The 19,641-nt window shown below is 30.1% G+C and overlaps 1 protein-coding gene across 4 annotated transcripts in view; it reads right to left on the reverse strand.

The window, feature by feature from the left end:
- LOC127698932 (dynein axonemal heavy chain 3-like) overlaps window positions 1-19,641 on the reverse strand; it is a 157,242-nt gene that overhangs the window by 85,070 nt on the left and 52,531 nt on the right. For all 4 annotated transcript variants that reach the window (XM_052202720.1, XM_052202798.1, XM_052202898.1 and 1 more), the window contains exons 7-29: window positions 19,230-19,419; window positions 18,631-18,769; window positions 17,979-18,083; window positions 16,804-16,934; window positions 15,799-15,997; window positions 13,535-13,741; window positions 12,681-12,698; window positions 11,715-11,968; window positions 10,895-11,099; window positions 10,214-10,417; window positions 9,658-9,788; window positions 8,391-8,586; window positions 7,475-7,669; window positions 6,695-6,883; window positions 5,572-5,700; window positions 4,832-5,032; window positions 3,827-3,966; window positions 3,112-3,202; window positions 2,474-2,541; window positions 2,034-2,262; window positions 1,519-1,671; window positions 870-1,008; window positions 450-648 (exon numbers count right to left, since the gene is read on the reverse strand). In XM_052202720.1, coding sequence (XP_052058680.1) covers window positions 450-648; window positions 870-1,008; window positions 1,519-1,671; window positions 2,034-2,262; window positions 2,474-2,541; window positions 3,112-3,202; window positions 3,827-3,966; window positions 4,832-5,032; window positions 5,572-5,700; window positions 6,695-6,883; window positions 7,475-7,669; window positions 8,391-8,586; window positions 9,658-9,788; window positions 10,214-10,417; window positions 10,895-11,099; window positions 11,715-11,968; window positions 12,681-12,698; window positions 13,535-13,741; window positions 15,799-15,997; window positions 16,804-16,934; window positions 17,979-18,083; window positions 18,631-18,769; window positions 19,230-19,419 — 3,712 coding nt within the window. The remainder of the gene's footprint in view (window positions 1-449; window positions 649-869; window positions 1,009-1,518; window positions 1,672-2,033; window positions 2,263-2,473; window positions 2,542-3,111; window positions 3,203-3,826; window positions 3,967-4,831; window positions 5,033-5,571; window positions 5,701-6,694; window positions 6,884-7,474; window positions 7,670-8,390; window positions 8,587-9,657; window positions 9,789-10,213; window positions 10,418-10,894; window positions 11,100-11,714; window positions 11,969-12,680; window positions 12,699-13,534; window positions 13,742-15,798; window positions 15,998-16,803; window positions 16,935-17,978; window positions 18,084-18,630; window positions 18,770-19,229; window positions 19,420-19,641) is intronic.

Consider the following 19,641-nt stretch of genomic DNA (forward strand, 5'->3'; position numbering starts at 1 on the left):
AGGGCTTACTGAACCTGTTTCCTCTGTTTCAAATACGAAATGAGAGATAACTTTAAAAACATCTGTACATGTCATATTCAATTTAACAATTGAGCTGGAATATCAAAAAAATATCCATTTAACAAAAAAAAAGAAAAAAAAGAGGAAGCAAAAAATGATGCCCTTTGTATAGAAATTGTATTTTGAGCACCTTACCACTTTTTATTTGCTAAAATTTGCTATACTAAACTTTAAGTATGATAGTTAAATAAAGAATAATTCAAAAACCTTCCAAAAAGACATGCAGAATACATTTGGATAACTTAAAATCTCTCAACAAATTACATGCAATAGAATGCATGGATAATTCAAATATATCTGTAATATTGGACTCTATTGTTAAAAACCAATAATTTATGGAATATAAAAATAAGTAGATGTGGTATAAGTCCATTTAAAACAATTTATACCTGTAACACCTATCTGTAAGTGGAGTAATGACAAGACGTCCTGTATTCCCAAGGTATTCGTAGGCATAGGCCACACAGGTTGTTATCATCCGTACCATTACAGACTCCTCCTCAAAGTAGTATCTTAACTGACTGATCCACGAGAAATCCTGTGGACTCCTGATTTCTTTTTCTTTTAAATTATTTACAACATCCCTTGCTGTAAAATTAAGAATATTAATGATCCCAATAATTATTTGGATACGATTACAGTCTACACTTCTAAAACAAAATAGAAAACAACAAATAGAAAATCAAATTTTAAATAAAAAAAGAAGTCTGTTAACTTCAATAAGCAGTTACTTTGTTAAATTTTAGGGTTGAAGGTCACTGTAAATTTATTCTAGAATAACAAAACAACAATTTATAACAAACACTTACCATGGACATCAATAACAATAAGAGCACCAAGTGTTATTCTAGCCATAGATGTCAGCTGACCTCGGACAAGTTTGACCACTTCTTCTATTTGTTTGTTACTTTTAGCTAAGTATGGACCTAGGTAACCACCAGTGATTGCCTGAAAAAAAAATTTAATCAGATATGACATCATTAAAAAATATTCTAATTCTGAACAAACTGAAATGTTTTACTCCTGTTTGCCTATACATAAATTCATTTTCACTAAATCATTATTTTGGTTTTTAACAACAGTCCCCCTCACAAGAAAAGGTTGGCTGTATTGTTTTTATAGAATTATCATTAGGCCACTTGTACAATGATTAAAATGTCAATTAAAAAAAAATCATTACTCTATAATGAGAACTGTCTTTTTGCAAATTTTGATAAAAGTTTGACATCATAGTAATGTACACTTGATAAAATGCATAAACAGCTTGAGTGACCTCTGGTATCTATTTTATTCAACTACACGTCTATACATGTGTATGCATGTATATATTTTTTCTACATCATCCTGATATAAAAGAATTAAAAAATTTGTCCTGACCATTTTTACCTGTTAGATTCAACTCTGACTTTCCCTGCAATTAACTAGTCATCAAATAAGGTTTGCTTTTGCTATTCCTACCTGAGTAACCTCTGATGTCCAGTGTATCTGACTAGCTGCCAAAACAATTTGCCCTGGCCATTCTAACACCCATTCACAACGTGGCTTCTTTGTATATGCTTGTACAGCTTTAGCTGATACTACTCGTAAACTTAGCTTCATCACTTCTTCAACCTATTAAAAAATGTTGTAAAAATGTCAATCTGTAGTGCTGGTCTGATATCAGCTGGTATTAAGATTGAAGATTATATAATAAAACTGAATCTTTGTAATTTTATTCATGTAGAGGACATTAAGTGCCTTGAAAGGTAATTCATCAAAGCCTAATGTGCGGCAGTCAATCTTTGTTCCACAACAATATATAGATATGGTTTTGTTCCTTTCAAGTGTCATATTTCAAGTTTTGCAAAGTTAACAGGAGGAAGAAAAATACCAAAATATTTATACATTTACATATCTTGAAATGGAGATAGGGGGAGGAGAGGTATCACACCTTCACATCTCCTCCCTGTAAGGAACTACTATTTCATACTGACCTGTGATAACCATCTTTCCACCAATCCATTAGCATCAGCTGGTATTATGACCTTACAGAATTCTACTTTCTCTTTCTCAGCAGACTCCATTGCAATGATGACCTTTGCTTCAGTGAAGGACAGTTGGTAAATGCCTTCAAAACATTTCTTGAGATGTGGTTGTACACGAAGAGGATCTTTTGTCTCTGACAATATCTCCAGCAATTCATCATTAGACAAGAAGAAAAACCTATTCATAAAAAATATATAACAATTCTTATGCAAAAAAGGAAAAATTTCAGAGAATTACTGACAATCTACATCTTCTTTTTGGTTTGGTTGTATTGTTTGGTTGCTGTCTCATTAATAAATAAATCAATTGAGTATATACTTCTTTATATATAAAATGAAACGTTCCTTATGTTTTAAAGAAAGATTGGAACCTTGAACTTAATACTAACCTTGGGAAAAACAGTCTCTTCTTTTCCAAATAATCATTCAGTCCCTTTTGGATATCATCTAACATAGACTAGAAAAAAGACAAAGATAAACATAAAATTAATATATAATTGATAGAAATGATTTTTATGTAATAATTCTAGTAAGTAAGTACTTTTTTTATTCTATCCTTACTTATAAATGGGGTACATTTGTGGTGATTAATTGTAAACACAGACTTGCTGATTGGGACTGTCAAAAACCATTATATATCAACTTTTTTTTATGGGAGGAGGGATTACACCATGGTTCTCTACAAACTTGTTGAAATGGTACTTTCAGTGATTTTCAAGCATATCGAATATATATGGATCCTTGCCAAAACTTAAGTTTTATATGGTACCATGTTTACATTCTTTTTCATAAAATTAAAAAGATTTTACCATAATCTTTCAAACTGATACAAGTTTTCTATACTTCCAAAGATTTGATTGCAAGCAGACAGAGATCCACTCAAATCAAAGGTCAAAGTCATCTAGCTGGATAGTCTTATTTTCATCTTATGCACTGCTTGTTGAAAACAGTGAGAGTGGAGGCTTAGCCAAATAAAGAAACGCAATTATGTTAAATGTTAGCAGGCTATCTATCTCATCGTTATTACCTCTGAGCGTTGTAATTTCTCTAACATCTCATCTTGAGAAGTGACCACCAAAGCTCTGCAGTCCTTGACAGCATTCTCCATTATTGTTCTCCTGTAATTGCATAACATTTTCATACTTAACCAAATAATGTTAAATACATTGTCAATATCTATAATCACTTTTATGCTTTTATCCCTATTCCCAAATAATTATCAACTTTAGTAAGCTGATGTTCTAACAACAACTGCTGTCTTTATTTCAAGCATGTTCACTAATGCATATCTATTTAAGAAAAGTTACAAAGTACTTGTAACAAAATCCGTACCTGTTTCTACTGTTTTCGATTAGCTTAGGGACTTTAAGGTAAATATTAAGGGTCTGTATTGCATACCTTACATGTTAATGTCTATATACCTGACTTTAGGCAACTTAATCTTTATTCTATTCAGCAAGTTGTGCTCTTTCAGCTGCAATTTTCTTCACCAGTAAATTATGCATCAATTTCCATTCATACACAATAGATTGTTAGTCATTTTATATCCTGTAGCAAAATCTCTCTTACAAAAAATACTGTAGCATTTATTCAGGACAACACTGAATATATTTTCAATCTAAGGTTTGTGTTATTAATTAATCAACTTATGCTATAATTGGACTATTTCATATTCTTAAATTCATGATCTACTCATTGATGACTAAAATGGTTGCTAAAAATAACAATAAAGTGTAACATACCAGTGTTCATCAACTTCTTCAAACATTTTCCCTTCTACTGGTATTTGATTTCTGATGTCCTGTGATCCAAATATAGGTTCCAGATACAACCAGGCTGCTTGCACCTTTAACCAGGAGTCTAATATATCCTTTATTCTATGCTATAAATACAAGAAATGTTACAACTAAAAACTCTAGTAAGGGATTCTTGTCACAATTTCTAAAAATGCTGACATGCCATCATTGTGAATATCTAAAATTAAAATTTTTTGGCAAGTGTACGTAGCATATTCAGCTAGGGAATTAGCAAGATCTATTTTCACATCAAACTACTTTGTGTTGTAAATGTATTCAGAATGAATCTCTCTACTAGCTGCTAAATACTTTCTGAACTACTCTGTGCAGATGATATCACATATAGATCCACACTTAATTCCTATTTACCTGAACCTTTTATTTTCCTCCATTTTAATATTATCATTATATGGGGCAAGAAAATTATTATAATTACTAAAATTGTGTGATAGATTTTGTTCTATTTTACCCTGTTAACAGCTTTGCTGATTTTGGTTGTTAATGAATTCTTGCATTAACAGACAGCTTGATCACTTTGAAAACCAGGATGTAAAAAGAACAAAATCAATCTATTTAAGTAAAATGGATGTTCTAAACAAACCGAAAAAGGGATCTAATTAGTATATTTTAGTACACTGTCTAAATATGAATCTGCAACAATTTTAATAAAAAAATCTTACAAGGAAAAATACTTGCAAGACATGTACATTTCAGTATGACTTTGTACAATTTTAATTGTCAATTTTTTTGTAAAAGGAGCACAGATTGTTATGCTTCGGTAGTATCCAACATTCTAGATATTCTCTTAAAACTATAAGCTTTGAATACATGTAAAACCTGAGACTTTGACTCTCACTAACTGCAGCAGTATTACTTAAATACTGATGAGTCTTTCATGGTTGACCTTTGACTTAAAAATCAAAAATGTAACACATGAAACTAATCACATACCAGTTTCAAATCCCATTCATTAATTTCTGTTTCAAATGGTGCAATGAAAGGTGAACCTTTCATGGTGGTTGTCTTGACGATATGGTCGTCAAGGAGAACCTGGATTTCATCTGGTGCTGACATGATATTTATCCCTGTATCCTTGTATGGAACAAAAGCAAACAACATAGACTCCCAGTCGTCTTTCATCTTTTGCAAGGCCTGTAAAATATTACAATGAATTAAAGATTTTGTCTCAATGAAAGCTGTGCATGGTGATAATCAGCTAATATATGGGATAGAATACCATATTATGCATTGTGAAGGGAAAATAAATATTTTACTCTGCTAATATTTTTTATGTTTTAATTATTATGAAAATGGAGATGGGATAGGTTTCGCAAAAATAAAAACTTGCACTTCAGTTTCTGAAATCATTATTTGTATGCAGCATTTTCTGGAATCCTTATTTGTATGCAGCATTTTCTGTAATTGTAACAATAAATCTTACATTTTTGTACTTTCTACAACAATCGCAATAATAAATGTATGTAAAAATTCCTGAATATACAATAGCCTATGTTTTATACATTGGTGTTATCTTTCTTGTATCCTTATCACTGATCACTGTTCTATTTTCTATGGCTTCTTCCTTATTTGTAAATAGCCTAAATTTTACTTTATTATGAAAAAAGTCAAAATCCTTTTCCTATAGCAAGAAATATTTTAGATATCCTGCACATAAATAACCAATATTTTACCTTTTCCAAAGCATATTCCTTGCTGGCTTGAGCACTGATGGCCTGTAGCTGTTCTACATATTTGTCTAGACCTAATGCCAGTTCTTCTTCTAGCGTAGTTTCTTCTGTAGGTGTCATATTAAACCCAACCTAAAGTTTACCAGAGGAAAAATTCATTATGATATAGCAAATAAAGATTCATAATATCAAATCTATATAAACCTTCTATATAAATGTATGCGTAGAGAAGCACCAATGTACCTAGTTCAAAAGTTTAAACTGAAATCAGATAATAATCCTTACTCCCTGAGAGGCGTCACTCAAGGTAATCTGATAGTTCCTAAGCCAAAAGCTGAGCTATTTAAGAAATCTTTTGTTTATTCTGGATCAGTGTTATGGAATGGACTACCAAACAAAATGCGTAAAGCTCAAAACACATATACTTTTAAACAAAGTATCAAGAAGTACTTAACACAGTCCTGATAAGATTATGTTTTCTACAATGTATTTGTATTTTCTTTTATTTATATTTGTATTTGATTTTTTGACTACATGTACATCTTGAACAGCCTTATATCTTATCATGTTAGTAATATTACATTGAACTAATTGACTGTAAATTAACTATGTGTAAATATCTGTTTTTTGATTGTATTGTAATTTGTATGTGAGGGCCTCAGGGAAGATTAGTTTATTGTAACTAACTGAGTTTACCCTCTTTAAATAAAGAATTTATAATCAAAACAAATTACAAGTCTAATTGCGTCCAGAATTTCCAATTAATATTTTAAGAATAAATAACTGAAAATGTTTTAAATTAACAGTTAGTACTTATTGTGGCCAAATACCATATCATATTAATTATAAATCTGACCTTTTTCTTATAGTAACTAGTAACTGAAAAAAATCACAAAACTTAACACTGATCAATGAACCATGAGGTCAAGATCAATAGACTACATTCAGATTCATACATTTTCTGGTACATTTCTGATGTCACAATACTGATGTTATTATGTCACAGTAAGAGTGGCTTGTTGAATGCTGTCATTTACAGTAATTGACCTTGAGGTCAATCAATGTAACTGATTCATAAAAAAAGAACTTGAATTGCTCAATTTCCTTTCAACAGTTATTAACTTACTTTCTCATTCATCATATCCCAATGTCTCTGTTTGATTCCAGGATTACAGATAGCATTAATTTTAGGCATGTTAATCCTAAAGTGCTCCAAAGAACTTTTGATACTACGTGATGCCTGGAATGCTCCTTTTGTAGAGGCTGTGTTGAACAGTTTGGTTAACTTGTATGAAGTCTTCCACAAGTTTTGTACCTAGAACAAATTGAAATTTATTTCATTAATACAGATTTATAAGAAACTTATCACATGAGTATATCTGTATACTGTAGTTTCATTCTTTTCTTGGTTCCATTTGTTGTGGATTCAGGTAAATTGTATTTGCATAGAAACTATATTTAGCTGTTTTAACAAATTCTGCAAACAAGCCTGTAGGAAATTTATATTTTTGATTAACCTAAATCTATGAAAATAAGTACCTGACATTTAATAAATGAATAAAACATATAACATATTACATATAACAAACAATTTTATCACCTAAAAGTCAATCAAAATATACACAATATATTTGCAGTACAGTACACTCCATATCTCAACAAATATCAAAACATCCTCATGTATGAAAATATCTTTATCTTGTACAACAAAGGAATGGTAGTTATGATTATACACAAAACAAAACATGGTATTGAAATGAGAACTCTTTTATGAGTAATAGTGTCAAAACTTTTTGGGTAAGTTTGATAGCCAGTGATGACCAGTGTTGGTTCCACAGACTGTGTTAAATCTGGTGTTCATTTATTAACAGAACTTTTTCTTTGTAATCATGGAGAATTTACATACCTCCTCCTCAACCTCCTCAGAATTGACTTTGATAACAGGAGATTTCATCCATGTTTTGTGTTGTGCTCTGAACTTGACAGCCGTGGACCATAACTTCTCATACGGTTCTTTGGCTGCAGCTATTTCCTGGATCTCATTATAAGGTGTTATGGCATCAAATTCAAGTAACAACTCCTCTCTGTTTATCCTGGCTTTCTGTGTAGTGAAGAAAAAAACATTTATTTATCTTACTGGTTTTAAAGTAAACCTGACCAAATGTTGGCTGTTTAAAAAGATTTGATATCCAACATGTTTTTTTGCAATATTCAAAACAAATTCAGATTAAACGTTTTAATGGTACTTACTGTCATGATCTCTACGGAATTTTTCAAGTAAACTGGTTACAGTACTTTTTAATCAAGTATAATACAAAAGCAATATTTCCCAAATCAGAGAGTACATGTCATTTTATGGTTTCACTTATTTGAGATACAACAATTCCTAATCTCCATAAATATTTTCCTTATTTTACCATGTTTCTCAAAAATCATCCAACAAGAAGGGATTCAACCACTATTTCAAAAGGTAAACCTCTTATATTGGGCTTATCTATTTTTTTTCCAATATTTTAAGAAAAGTAACACTATTAAAAATTTGTTGCATCTGAAGTGCTTTTCTGGATTTACCTTTATAAGGAACGCTCAAACCTAAAAATTTGAAAGCCATAGATGTAGAAAAAAAACCTGAATACGTAAGGAGCTTTATGATCAAGGGGACCTAAAAAGAATAGCCTTTATTGTCAATTTTGCCTGATGGAGTAAGAATCTTACTGTCTTAATAATTTCTTAATTCATCAATGGACAACTTTCAAAAAAAAAATTTTAAATAGAGAAATGTCATATCAAACATAATATTGTTGTCTAATTTATCAACAAACCTCCTCTGTGAATTCCTCAATATCTCTGCCAATTTGCTGTATTTCACCTAGGTATTTCTCATCCTCACTCATTTTATGTTTGACAGTGAATCCCTTGACCTTAGCTGCTGTGGAGTTCAATGATTCTTTAAATGCCTTCTTTCTGTCTTCTAGTCGTTTCTTGTAAATGTCACAGGTCTTTTGCAGTTCATTGTCACTAGAAATACAATATTCAAACATTTCAAAGCTGACTATGCGGTATGGGCTTTGCTTGTTGTTGAAGGCCGTACAGTGACCTATAGTTGTTAATTTCTGTGTCATTTGGACTCTTGTGGAGAGTTGTCTCATTGGCAATCATACCACATCTTCTTTTTATATTTTATCATTTAAAGACAATGATTTCATAAACTACTGTTAATTAAGAATTATTGCGAGGTTTTTATTAAAGGGAATAATGCGATTAAGTGAGTATCGCAATAATAAGAACTTGCATTCTGATATCTTATACACATATCTTTATGCAGATCATCCTGAAATCACAATGAATAATCTCGCAATTTTGCTATTCTTTAAAAATCGCAATAATAAATGCATGCAATGTTTTCTGAATTTACAGTGATTCAAATTCTTGGCATACTTATAGCTGTTAATGATAGATGAATGCAATCGAATATTGTTATCAAGTCTACTTACAAGAAACAAAATCTATACTATCATAAATCTCAATTCTAAATTCTTTTTTCTTAAAACCCTCTAGTAGTATTAGTAGCATAGTGAATATAAAGGTGCTATTAATACCGACATATTTTAGACAAAATAAACATATTTGTGATTTGTTCAAATTATTTTATTCGTTATTTTATGAATATTTGATTTTATGTCACAAGAAAAAAAAGTTTGATGTCTTGGTGAAAAAGTGACCGTTGTATGAAGTCAGTTCAACTGTCACAAAGTGTCAAGTGTGGTAAAATGCAGAATAGCAATAGGGCCTTGTGGTTATAAAAATGTTATGTACAATTATGGTACTCAGACTCAAAAGTCAACCAATCAAATTACTGGATTTGATGTTTCGAGCACAATTTTTGTATTCCCAGTACTGAGTAAAGTTTTATGACGGTAAGTTAGGGTCGATAATCAGTAATTTTATTGGCACCACTAACTATTCTTGTTGTGTTTACAATGCAATCTTTTTTAATACGATAAAAAATGGCAGGTAAATAAGCTGGTATTTGTGTACTTTACCATATTTTCTTTATAAGATTAATAACTGCTAATAAATAAGACTTACCTATTGATTATAATTGGAGCTATTCTGTCAGCCCAACTGAAAGTGTTTGTATTGTGTCCAATGTCCTCTTTAGGTAATTTTGCATAAGTTAAGAGGAACATAACATTGCCAACAGCTACTTCTTGTTTATCCTAAAAATAGAAGGTAATTTGCATATCATTCTAACATTAACACTTTTCTGTTTTTACAGATTTCTCACAATCATATTTACTTAATTAGTAAAAAATATTTTTATAGTCCAGATGTGCTTATAGAATAACCTACAAAATTTTACTCTAAACCATCAGGTAGATAGTATAAAGGGACCCTTACATCTAACTTATTTATTTTCAGAAACCATTTAAATTCTACCTGACTGTATTTATTTACTATTCATATGGAGTAACATGTTAGAAAATTAGTGTCAAATTCCTGATCTTATATATTTTAAGACTGAATAGCAGTGAAGCAATAAAATCCAAAATAGTAATAAAAGTCAATAAATGGTATGAAACATTTAGTCTTACAGAAACATTTAGTCTTACAATATTAAAGTGCTTTTAGATTTCTGCCTCACCTTTAATTGTAAAAGTTCGCCACATTTGAGATTTTCCACATAGTTTTTCAGTCTGACTAGTTCCTCAGTGTTTTCAGGATGTACAGAAACCTTGGTCAGAATTGTGTTGTACTGCTCACAGATTCCTGTGTTGAATGTCTTACTCATCTCCTTGATGTTGGTTACCATGACGTCTGTTAAGAAATTTACTCGTTCTATCAACCACTGTAAAAAAAAATATTGTTTAAAATATTTTGATTTCTTATACTATTAATGTGCCTTAGTATCTTATGGTATTAGTGATATGTTGTTAAAAGAATTCTACAGAAATTCAAAGAAATAGAACATAGAAAATCTTCTAAGTTTTGAATTTCTATCTTATAGCTTTCGCAAGCACATGTAGCAAATTTCCATATGTATTGTGATAAGCAAGAAAATGCCCCTAAAATGAATTATGTTTTTTCTGTAGGCAAAAAAATGTATCATATTTATGCAAAAGTAAAGCAATGAAAAAGCTTTTCATTTAAGTGGAATTAACCATTGCTATGATAAAACAAAACTTAATTAACTTTGATTTTCATTCAGGAGATATTTAGCCATGAAATTACCCTTAATATTTGCAGGAAAACAAAACTAAAATTGTTTTGAGGTTTTTGCCTAAAAAATAACAATGTGAAAAGTTTGATTTATAAATGTGATAACCTTGTTAATCTTTGTACAATCCAACAGAAATAAATGCATAGGTATCAAGACAGGAAGTGATGAAACTTCTGACTTTAATTTTTTCAGCTTTTCTATCTCTGCAACATATTCTCTCAATGACTTGTCCCTATGTATGAACCTCTGAACTTTTGTTTTGGAATCATCTGACACTAAATGCAGGTAGGGTTTGTATGTTGCCTTGTATCTGAAAATAAAGATTTATATTTTACGCCACATTTAGACAAGTATTCAGGAAGATTAAGGATTTCATCTACCATTATGTTTCAATTGTTTGAATATGTCTTGTTTTCAATTTCATTTCTATATTACCCCTATTTTGTGGTTTAGTTGAACTTGTGAAGTTTAAGGGGCCTTAAGTTGTTGAAATACCAGACTTTTTTCTAGTGTTTCTTATTTAAAAGTGTCTCGTTTTTAATATTGCTTGTTTGAAAACCTGTGTAATATTCAGTGTCCCTGAATATCTAAATATTTGTCTTATTTTCAGTGTTTCTTAATATTTGAACATTGCTATATTTTCAGTGTTGTTTGTCTAAACATCTTTCTTTGTTCATTTAGAAGTTGTTTTGTCCTGTATTGTCCCGTAAAATGTGCCGTTTTTTGTAATTTTTCAGGTTTTTAAATTTTTATTGGTTAAATCAACAATTAATTAGAAATTTCAGCAATCAAGGTGTTTTATTGGTTAACTTTTAAATTAAGTAAGGACATGATTTAATGGATTTCCAAAAAACATCTACTGACATAAACAACAGATGTTGTAACTTTTTTTTTTAAATGGCTCCATAACCATTTAAATACTTACTTTTCTGGCCCAAAGCTATTTGCTGTTATCATTTTTTGTATCCTTTCTTTTGCAATATTGACTAATTCTTCGTCTATTCTAACTGTTCTAATATAACTTTCCTCCAGGTTTTCAGGAGTTTGGAACAATAAACTGTCTATACACGGTAACTTTGATACACTCATAACCATAGTGTCAATAATTAAACAGAAAAAGTCATAAATATCTGGGAAAGAGGGCAGAAACTGTAATCCCACTTTTACGGTATCTTCTATCTGTAAAAACAGTGAAATGTATCAAAGATAAAGTCACATTAGCTAAAGATGGTATTTAAATCACCAGTAAAGAATTGATATTTTAGTATTGGCTGAAAAAATTTCGCTTCATTTCTTTGCAGAGTAAAATTTTTCTAAACACTGGTTATTTTTACATGTTTCAGACTTGTATTTTGCTTGTTCTAGGTTCTTCGTTGGTTGAAATTCTATAAAAACATGAAATTGCAGGTGTTGTCATGCTTAGAATACTCCCCCTCATAATTCAAAGTATCTGAAAACAGGAAGTGACTGTTTTACACGTCTAAAAACAGCTATCACATTACAATTCATCACTGTTAGGCTGCTGACCAAATATGAAGTCATTTTTTTCAGTAGTATAGTAAATTCAGAATTTTTGCATGCATTAATTTTTTCGATTGTTAAACAACCAACACAAATGAGAGATTAATTATTGCGATTTCAGAAAATGCTTCATTCCAATAATGCTATCAAAATTCAAAATGTGAGTTTTTATTTTTGCAAAACCTATCCTGTTGCAACAAACAAATAAACATGACATCAATACCCATCTCCCAGTTGCTGAGTGCTAACAAATGAAGTGATAAATACAATCCATTTCCATATGTTTTGTATAAAATTAACACTCATGGAATAAATTCTTTATTTTCTTTTGTTCACACTGAAAAATATATTCCCTGGTTACCATGCTTACCTTAACTAGATCAAATTCCTAATATAAACAAATTATTCAATGCTACATGTTTCTCATTTATGGAGTATGGTATATTTTATAGCTTAGATAATAGGGATAACAAAATCATTGAAAAAAACCTTCAGACACATGACCATGTCACAAGTTATCAAAACTTAATGGTGATATAATCAAACTGGAATAGCACCAATGTGTTATGTACATACTGATATCAAAAACCAAAATAGGTTCATCTGAGCAGTCCTTGATTAGGCAAGTATTTGTTGCCACTAATGTAGCAAGTATCAATGGTCTATCTTTAAAACTTCTTAAGGAATACAACTATCACAAGATCGAAATTTAAACAATGTAAAAATTTGAATGAAACACACACAATTGAGATGACAAGGCCTCATATTCACTTTTAAACTGAGATGAAATGATATTTGTGCAATGGTGCACAAAAAATTTAAAGGTCTATATAAAAATTAAAAATATTACTGATCATTCTGAAATAGAACTAACCAATTTCATCTATTTTACAATTTCTTTTTTAATGAAGACAGTTCAAGAAGAGTAATAGCAATTATGCCTTCACACCAGAAACATTAGTCAAGAGTCATATAAAGTTCTTTAGTTTCTGAGGTTATGGTGTTTTTTATAAATATTTCCCTTATCCCTTCTTTGTTTTTGTTTTTGTTTTTGTTTTTTTTTTTGGGGGGGGGGTGTGAGGTGCATACATTTATTAAAAATAAATTTGATGAAAAATTGACTTGATAACTCCAAATATTTGTATTCATAATTTTATTTAACATATCTTCTACAGAACAAATTCTTTGAAAATACAGAAACTATTAACCTTAACTTGGACCTACCATAAAGAAATGAACAACGTGTGGTTTTAAGGGTAGTCCAAGATCTTTCATTATATTGTAGGCTCCCTCATAGTTATTTCCAGTGAAATATTCTTCCACTAGGTCTACCAGATCATAGATTGACTTTTGCACACAACTCCTGAGCAAGTTAGACATTAGAGATGACACACTTTCAAAGAAATGTTCCATCTTTTCTGTTCTCAATTCCTACAAATATATATATATATATATATATACTTATAAAACAATATCTTATATAGTTGCGTTTATACAGTCTCTCCATAAGGGGACTTAAGTTCAATTAAAGATTCACTAAAACAATAGCAATCTAATATAATAACATTTCAAGCACCAGTGTTACATCATTTTTTATCATAAAAAACAGAAATGGGTACCCTCATTTTTTCTTTTCATTTCCTAAAAGGCTTTGATGAAAAATAGATTCTTCTCCAAAAATTAACATAAATTACTATTTATAAGGTTTTGTTTTTCTTCACCTAAGAATAGTTTTCTCTATTACAATATTTACATAATAATAATATTCAGAATCATGTATTCCTCGCAAACATATTTTTTAAATCAAATTTTGAAAGTATATATATTAAACTCTCTTTCAAGGAAATTTAAGAAAACTTATGGTATACCGTATATCAGTTTTTTTTGCATCAGCGTTTTTTCCCGATTCGATGACAAAATGGGCAGGTTAAAGTTTTACTGTGTATAATTTTTCGCTGAATGGGAAAATACACACGAAAAAATAACTGTTTCGTATTGTTAAAGCTGTAAACAACATAAACTTGATTAATTAACAGGTAATGGAGTACAAATAAATATGAGTACTATAAACGAAAATACACATAATTCAGAGAATTTTCAAGGAACTTAAATTATGTATATAGGGGCATGCTAAAAATTGAAGGTTTTGATTATTACAGATATACAAATATCCTTGTAATTGTGAATTATTTTTTATTTTATTTTTATATTTTATGCAAAATATTTGGGTTATGACACCAATCAACAGATCGTCTAAATAACAATTGCTAACATGTCATTGATTGCTGTGTTGTCAAAAGGTGTGACATGCATGATTAGCCAATTTAATCATTATGAAAATAGAGATCTTAAAGTCATATGAAACTTTAAATTAAAAAAAGTTGAATATGATGTATATACTAAAATGGCTAAGTTTTACTATGACACAAGTGTATGTGAACTTTCTTGTAAAAGAAAATCCTTTATATTATCAAAATCTTCATAAAAGTATTGCTATTGAATTATTGTATTCCCGTACACTAAATTGCCAATATTTTCCCTTATGCAGTGACCTTCACTACGATACCTCTCGATAGAATTTCGACCACCGCACAGCGCAAGTGCGAGGGAAAAACCGTGATGAAAGAATGTGAACAAAAGTACATTGGAAGGTAAATAGTAATAACTGATTCTTACAGAACAAATTTAATACATCAAATCATTTAACAACTGTTAAGGAAAAGTTTAAATAACAAATGGGAATGCATGGAAAATATAAAAAAAATATCAAGGCTTTATAAATTCACTTATTTTTCATGTGCTCCACTGCACTGATTTGATTATTTATCAATGTCACGATCCGTTAAATTTCGGCAACAAACAAGAAAGTTAATAAGCTTGCTATCAACGATCAATGAGTAAAATATTATTTGTCGATAATACATTATAGATTCGTAATAAATATAAAAAATGTGCAGTTTTGTATACAAATGTATATGCATGCATTGGTTCAATAATTCGATAACATTAAAATTACAAGAAACTCGTTTCATATGACTTTAATTAAGTATGCCCATTCTCGTGATCTGTAAAACAACACAAAAGATTCGATAATTAACAGTATAATGATAATGTATGAAACTTTCAAACAACCATCAAACTTTGAATTTGCAAGGAAATTTTTGCGGGGTCAAATTTTTGTGTTTCTTTAACAGCCGTGAACAAAGCAAAAATTAAACACACGTGAAAAAAACCTGATGTAAGGTATTAAAACGTCTTTCTACCTACACTTAATTGTACTTTTCGAGAGCAATTCATATATATTATCTACTACATATTTCATGAATTTGTCTGAAAGTCAAGTAAAAACTTGTAATCTGAAATATCTTTCATTAAATAATCTTCCATTAATGATGAAGACGATTTGAAATATCTGTAGTAATTAGTATAAGTTAACCTTATTTCAAACTAATAATTTGAACTTTCATCCACACAAAATAACCTCTGACCTGATTGTCTTGTGGCATCCAATCTTCAATGGAATCCCTGAGAGTATCTATGCTATCACAGCATTCTCGTAACCACTCCTCCTCTAACCTCATAGCACCGTGCTCACTTGATGTCTTCACATGTTTATAAAATACTTCCATGGTAACAGGCATTTTCTTCCTCAAGTCAGGAATATCTATCAACCTAAAGTCACCATACCTGAAACAAAATATTATTTAACGATGATGTATATTATATTTTTTTTGTTTTAAAAGTTTGCCGACTCTGATGTATTAAGTACTCTCTTTTTAGTTTTCTATAAAAAACTAATAATTGCCTTAATTATCGAACATATACTATTTACAGTGATATATTTCCCAAATGTCTTCTTCATGAAAATTAAGCGGCTGATAATCAAAACACACATACAAGGCTATACAAAGGAAATTCTGAAAATGTGATATAAATTTATCTCATACTGGTATCCTTATGTTCAGTGCAGTTACTGCAGTACCTATTCTTATTTATAAAACATATTTCTACAGATGTATATATTTCTTCTCATGGCTCCTCATTCTGTCAAAAAATTCATGAGGACCTTTCTTTGACATTGAATAGCTATAAGTTGTTGCCATATGAAAGTAAACTAGCCCAGTATCCAAGTCCACAGTCAGGAACTTTGTCAGAGGTTGTCTATGAATATCTTAGTGTTTATCCTTTCGGAAGTTACTTTATTTGACCTTTTATAAACTTTTTTGATTGGAATGTCACTGACGAGTCTTTTGTAGCCAAAATGAGTGTTCATTTTAAGCCTGGTATTTATGATGAGTTTATTAAAGAACCTAGTGTTAATGGCAGATCATTGAAAGTCCCTCTTAAATTTATTAATGTATTTACAGTTGGTCTAGACAATTTGGACATATGGTATAAGCATTTGTTGTTATAGACCCTATGCTGACATTCATTGATTTGTTGGGTTGCTATTTCAATGAAGTTTTCCCCTAATCTTCTTTATCCAAACTTACTTTGTTTCAAAGTCGTACAATATGGTGTACATGACAGGATGTGTGATATATACATCTGTCTTCATAAACTCTCTCGTCTCATTGACCATGTTATGCCAAGGGTATCTATGTCTACCTGCTGAGTTTGACTCCTAAAATTATAAGATAGTATACATTAGATAAGATAGTATACATTAGATAAGATATTATATGTTAGATGAGATAGTATACGTTAGATAAGATAGTATTCACTAGATAAGATAGTATACTTTAGATAAGATAGTATACATTAGATAAGATAGTATACGTTAGATAAGATAGTATATGTTAGATAAGATAGTATACATTAGATAAGATAGTATATGTTAGATAAGATAATAAGATAGTATATGTTAAATAAGATAGTATACATTAGATAAGATAGTATACATTAGATAAGATAATATACACTAGATAAGATAGTATACATTAGATAAGAAAGTATACACTAGATAAGATAGTATAGACTAGATAAGATAGTATACTTTAGATATGATAGTATACACTAGATAAGATAGTATACATTAGATAAGAGATAGTATACATTAGATAAGATAGTATACATAAGATAAGATAGTATACATTAGAAAATTTCATGTAATATGAATGCCTGAAGGATTATTTAGGTTATTGGTATTTGCATGGTAGTTTTAAAGACTATCTTTCTAATTATTTTTCTGTAAGGTCCTACATAAAACTATTTTTAAAATTGAATGTCTGACAGCGACGTTTTGTCAAATTATATAGTGCTACTCCTGTTTAGACTGTTCCCCTGTCCTTCTGTTTCACTTCTAAACTGATGTGACAATCCAGTTTTCACCAACTCTCTTCTTCTTTTATCACAATGAAAAGCATGTCAAATTTTCAAACCTATTTTATAGGAAAGTTACTCAGGAGAAACAAAAGAGAACAAAACTATTCTTCTGCTAAAACAAAAGCAGCACTTTTTTTTAAAATAGCTAAAATTAAGTGAAAATGAAAAAAAAAATCTGTAATAAGAAAAATATAAAAACACCATGACAAATCTGGCTTTGACTACTTCAAACTGGCTCAAATGTTCTAGTAGATGATCTTTTAAGAATGTTAATTTTATACACAACAACACACAAGACGTTACTGCAAAAAATATGCAAAATGTATGATTTTTCATGACATACCTTATATGGAACAGGAACACCCAATCTCTCTTGTTCATCTTCATCCTGCAGTATGTAGTCCAGCATTCCTTTCTTTATTGCATATCTTCTATCATTCTTCATTTCCTGTTATAAACAAAATTCTTATATATAAAGGGTCATGAAAATATGCAACAGTTTTTCAACACATGTATATAGGGTGGATTTTCATTATCTCAAAGTTGATCATTGACAAAAAAAATTTGAGATGTAGGAATTTTGACATATCAGGAGTAAATTGTAAATCAAATCTACCATTGTGACAGACATTTTACTTTGTAATAAGGAATTTTGAGATAAAAGATTCTGAGATAAGAAGAGTGAACTGTATACATATACATTTCCTATTTTTGAATACTTGTAAAGTTGTTCAAATAAACAGATCAAAAAATGTTTTATCTTGATATCTTAACCCAAAATTATAAAGCCAGCAATAGAAAAAAAGAATATTGATTGCAATCCCTTCAAACGGCTAATTTTTATGAAATCATTTTGAAAGTATTCTAACAAAATGGTTATTTTTCTCTTGTTCAAGGCAGTGTAGTATATAATAGAAAAGCCCTATGAATTCCATCTTTTATCATTAAAAATTATGCCATACAATTCAGAAATTAGAATTAGCTGATCAACTTACAATTATAAAGTCTCTAGAAGCCTCAGGATTGTCTCGTCGCAAGGATGGAGGAACAAATTTGAAAATGCCTTCTAATGTTTCTCTCTCCAATAGAGAAATCATATCATTGTCTATTGAGTCGTCAATCAGTTGGTAATACCTAAAATTACATTGAACATCAATGAAACAAATATTCAAAATTTTTGTAACTTTCTTCATTCTAACAAAAAAAGGAAGATTTTTTTATCTGTTTTTTATTATGAAGCCTTTGGTTTTGCTTAACCAATTTATTGATATATCTTATTGCTCGTTTTCATCATTTCTATCAAACACAATAGCCTTGTCTTATGTACATAATGACCAAACACCTGTCTATTTTTTTCCTCTCTATTCCTTACATATGACAAAAAAATTTCTATAATTCCCCTTTGTTTTGTCCTGTTCCAATGCACTAGATTCTTTAAAATTGTCCTGAACTATATGCCATTGGACATAAAAAAAACAAAAAAAAACCAACAACAATCATCAAGAAATCAATAGCAAATAACCCGGTATGTTCCATAATCCCTAAATTATATGATTTTATTTTATTAGGTTACTTAGTTGTGTATATTTCCTACCTTTGTCTGTCCTCCTCATCCGGAGTTGGTGGTCTGGAGAGACCATGTGTCGAGAAGTAGAATGGCGGAAACTCTACATTCAGTATATCTTTGCTGTACTCATCATGTAAATCATAGAAATTATTCTTCATGTCACATGTCTCTTCTTCATTTTCTTCTTGTTGCTCCTCCTTCTTTTCTTCATGGTCACCTATAATAATCAAAATTAAGAAATTATAAACAAGTGAACCTGTGAGCTACTGCTCACTAATGATACGCCCACGCCCACCCCACTAAAAGTATAAGGTAAACAGGAAGTTGTTGAGTGATGAATCTAAAAATGCATCACATGGTATAGCTGACTCATATAAACCCTGAAACCAAATTTCAGAAATCCTTGTCAAGTAGTTCCTGAGAAAAATGTGACGAAAAT

The sequence above is a fragment of the Mytilus californianus genome, unplaced genomic scaffold, assembly GCF_021869535.1.
Source record: "Mytilus californianus isolate M0D057914Y unplaced genomic scaffold, xbMytCali1.0.p SCAF_1, whole genome shotgun sequence".
Taxonomy (NCBI): Eukaryota; Metazoa; Mollusca; class Bivalvia; order Mytilida; family Mytilidae; genus Mytilus; species Mytilus californianus.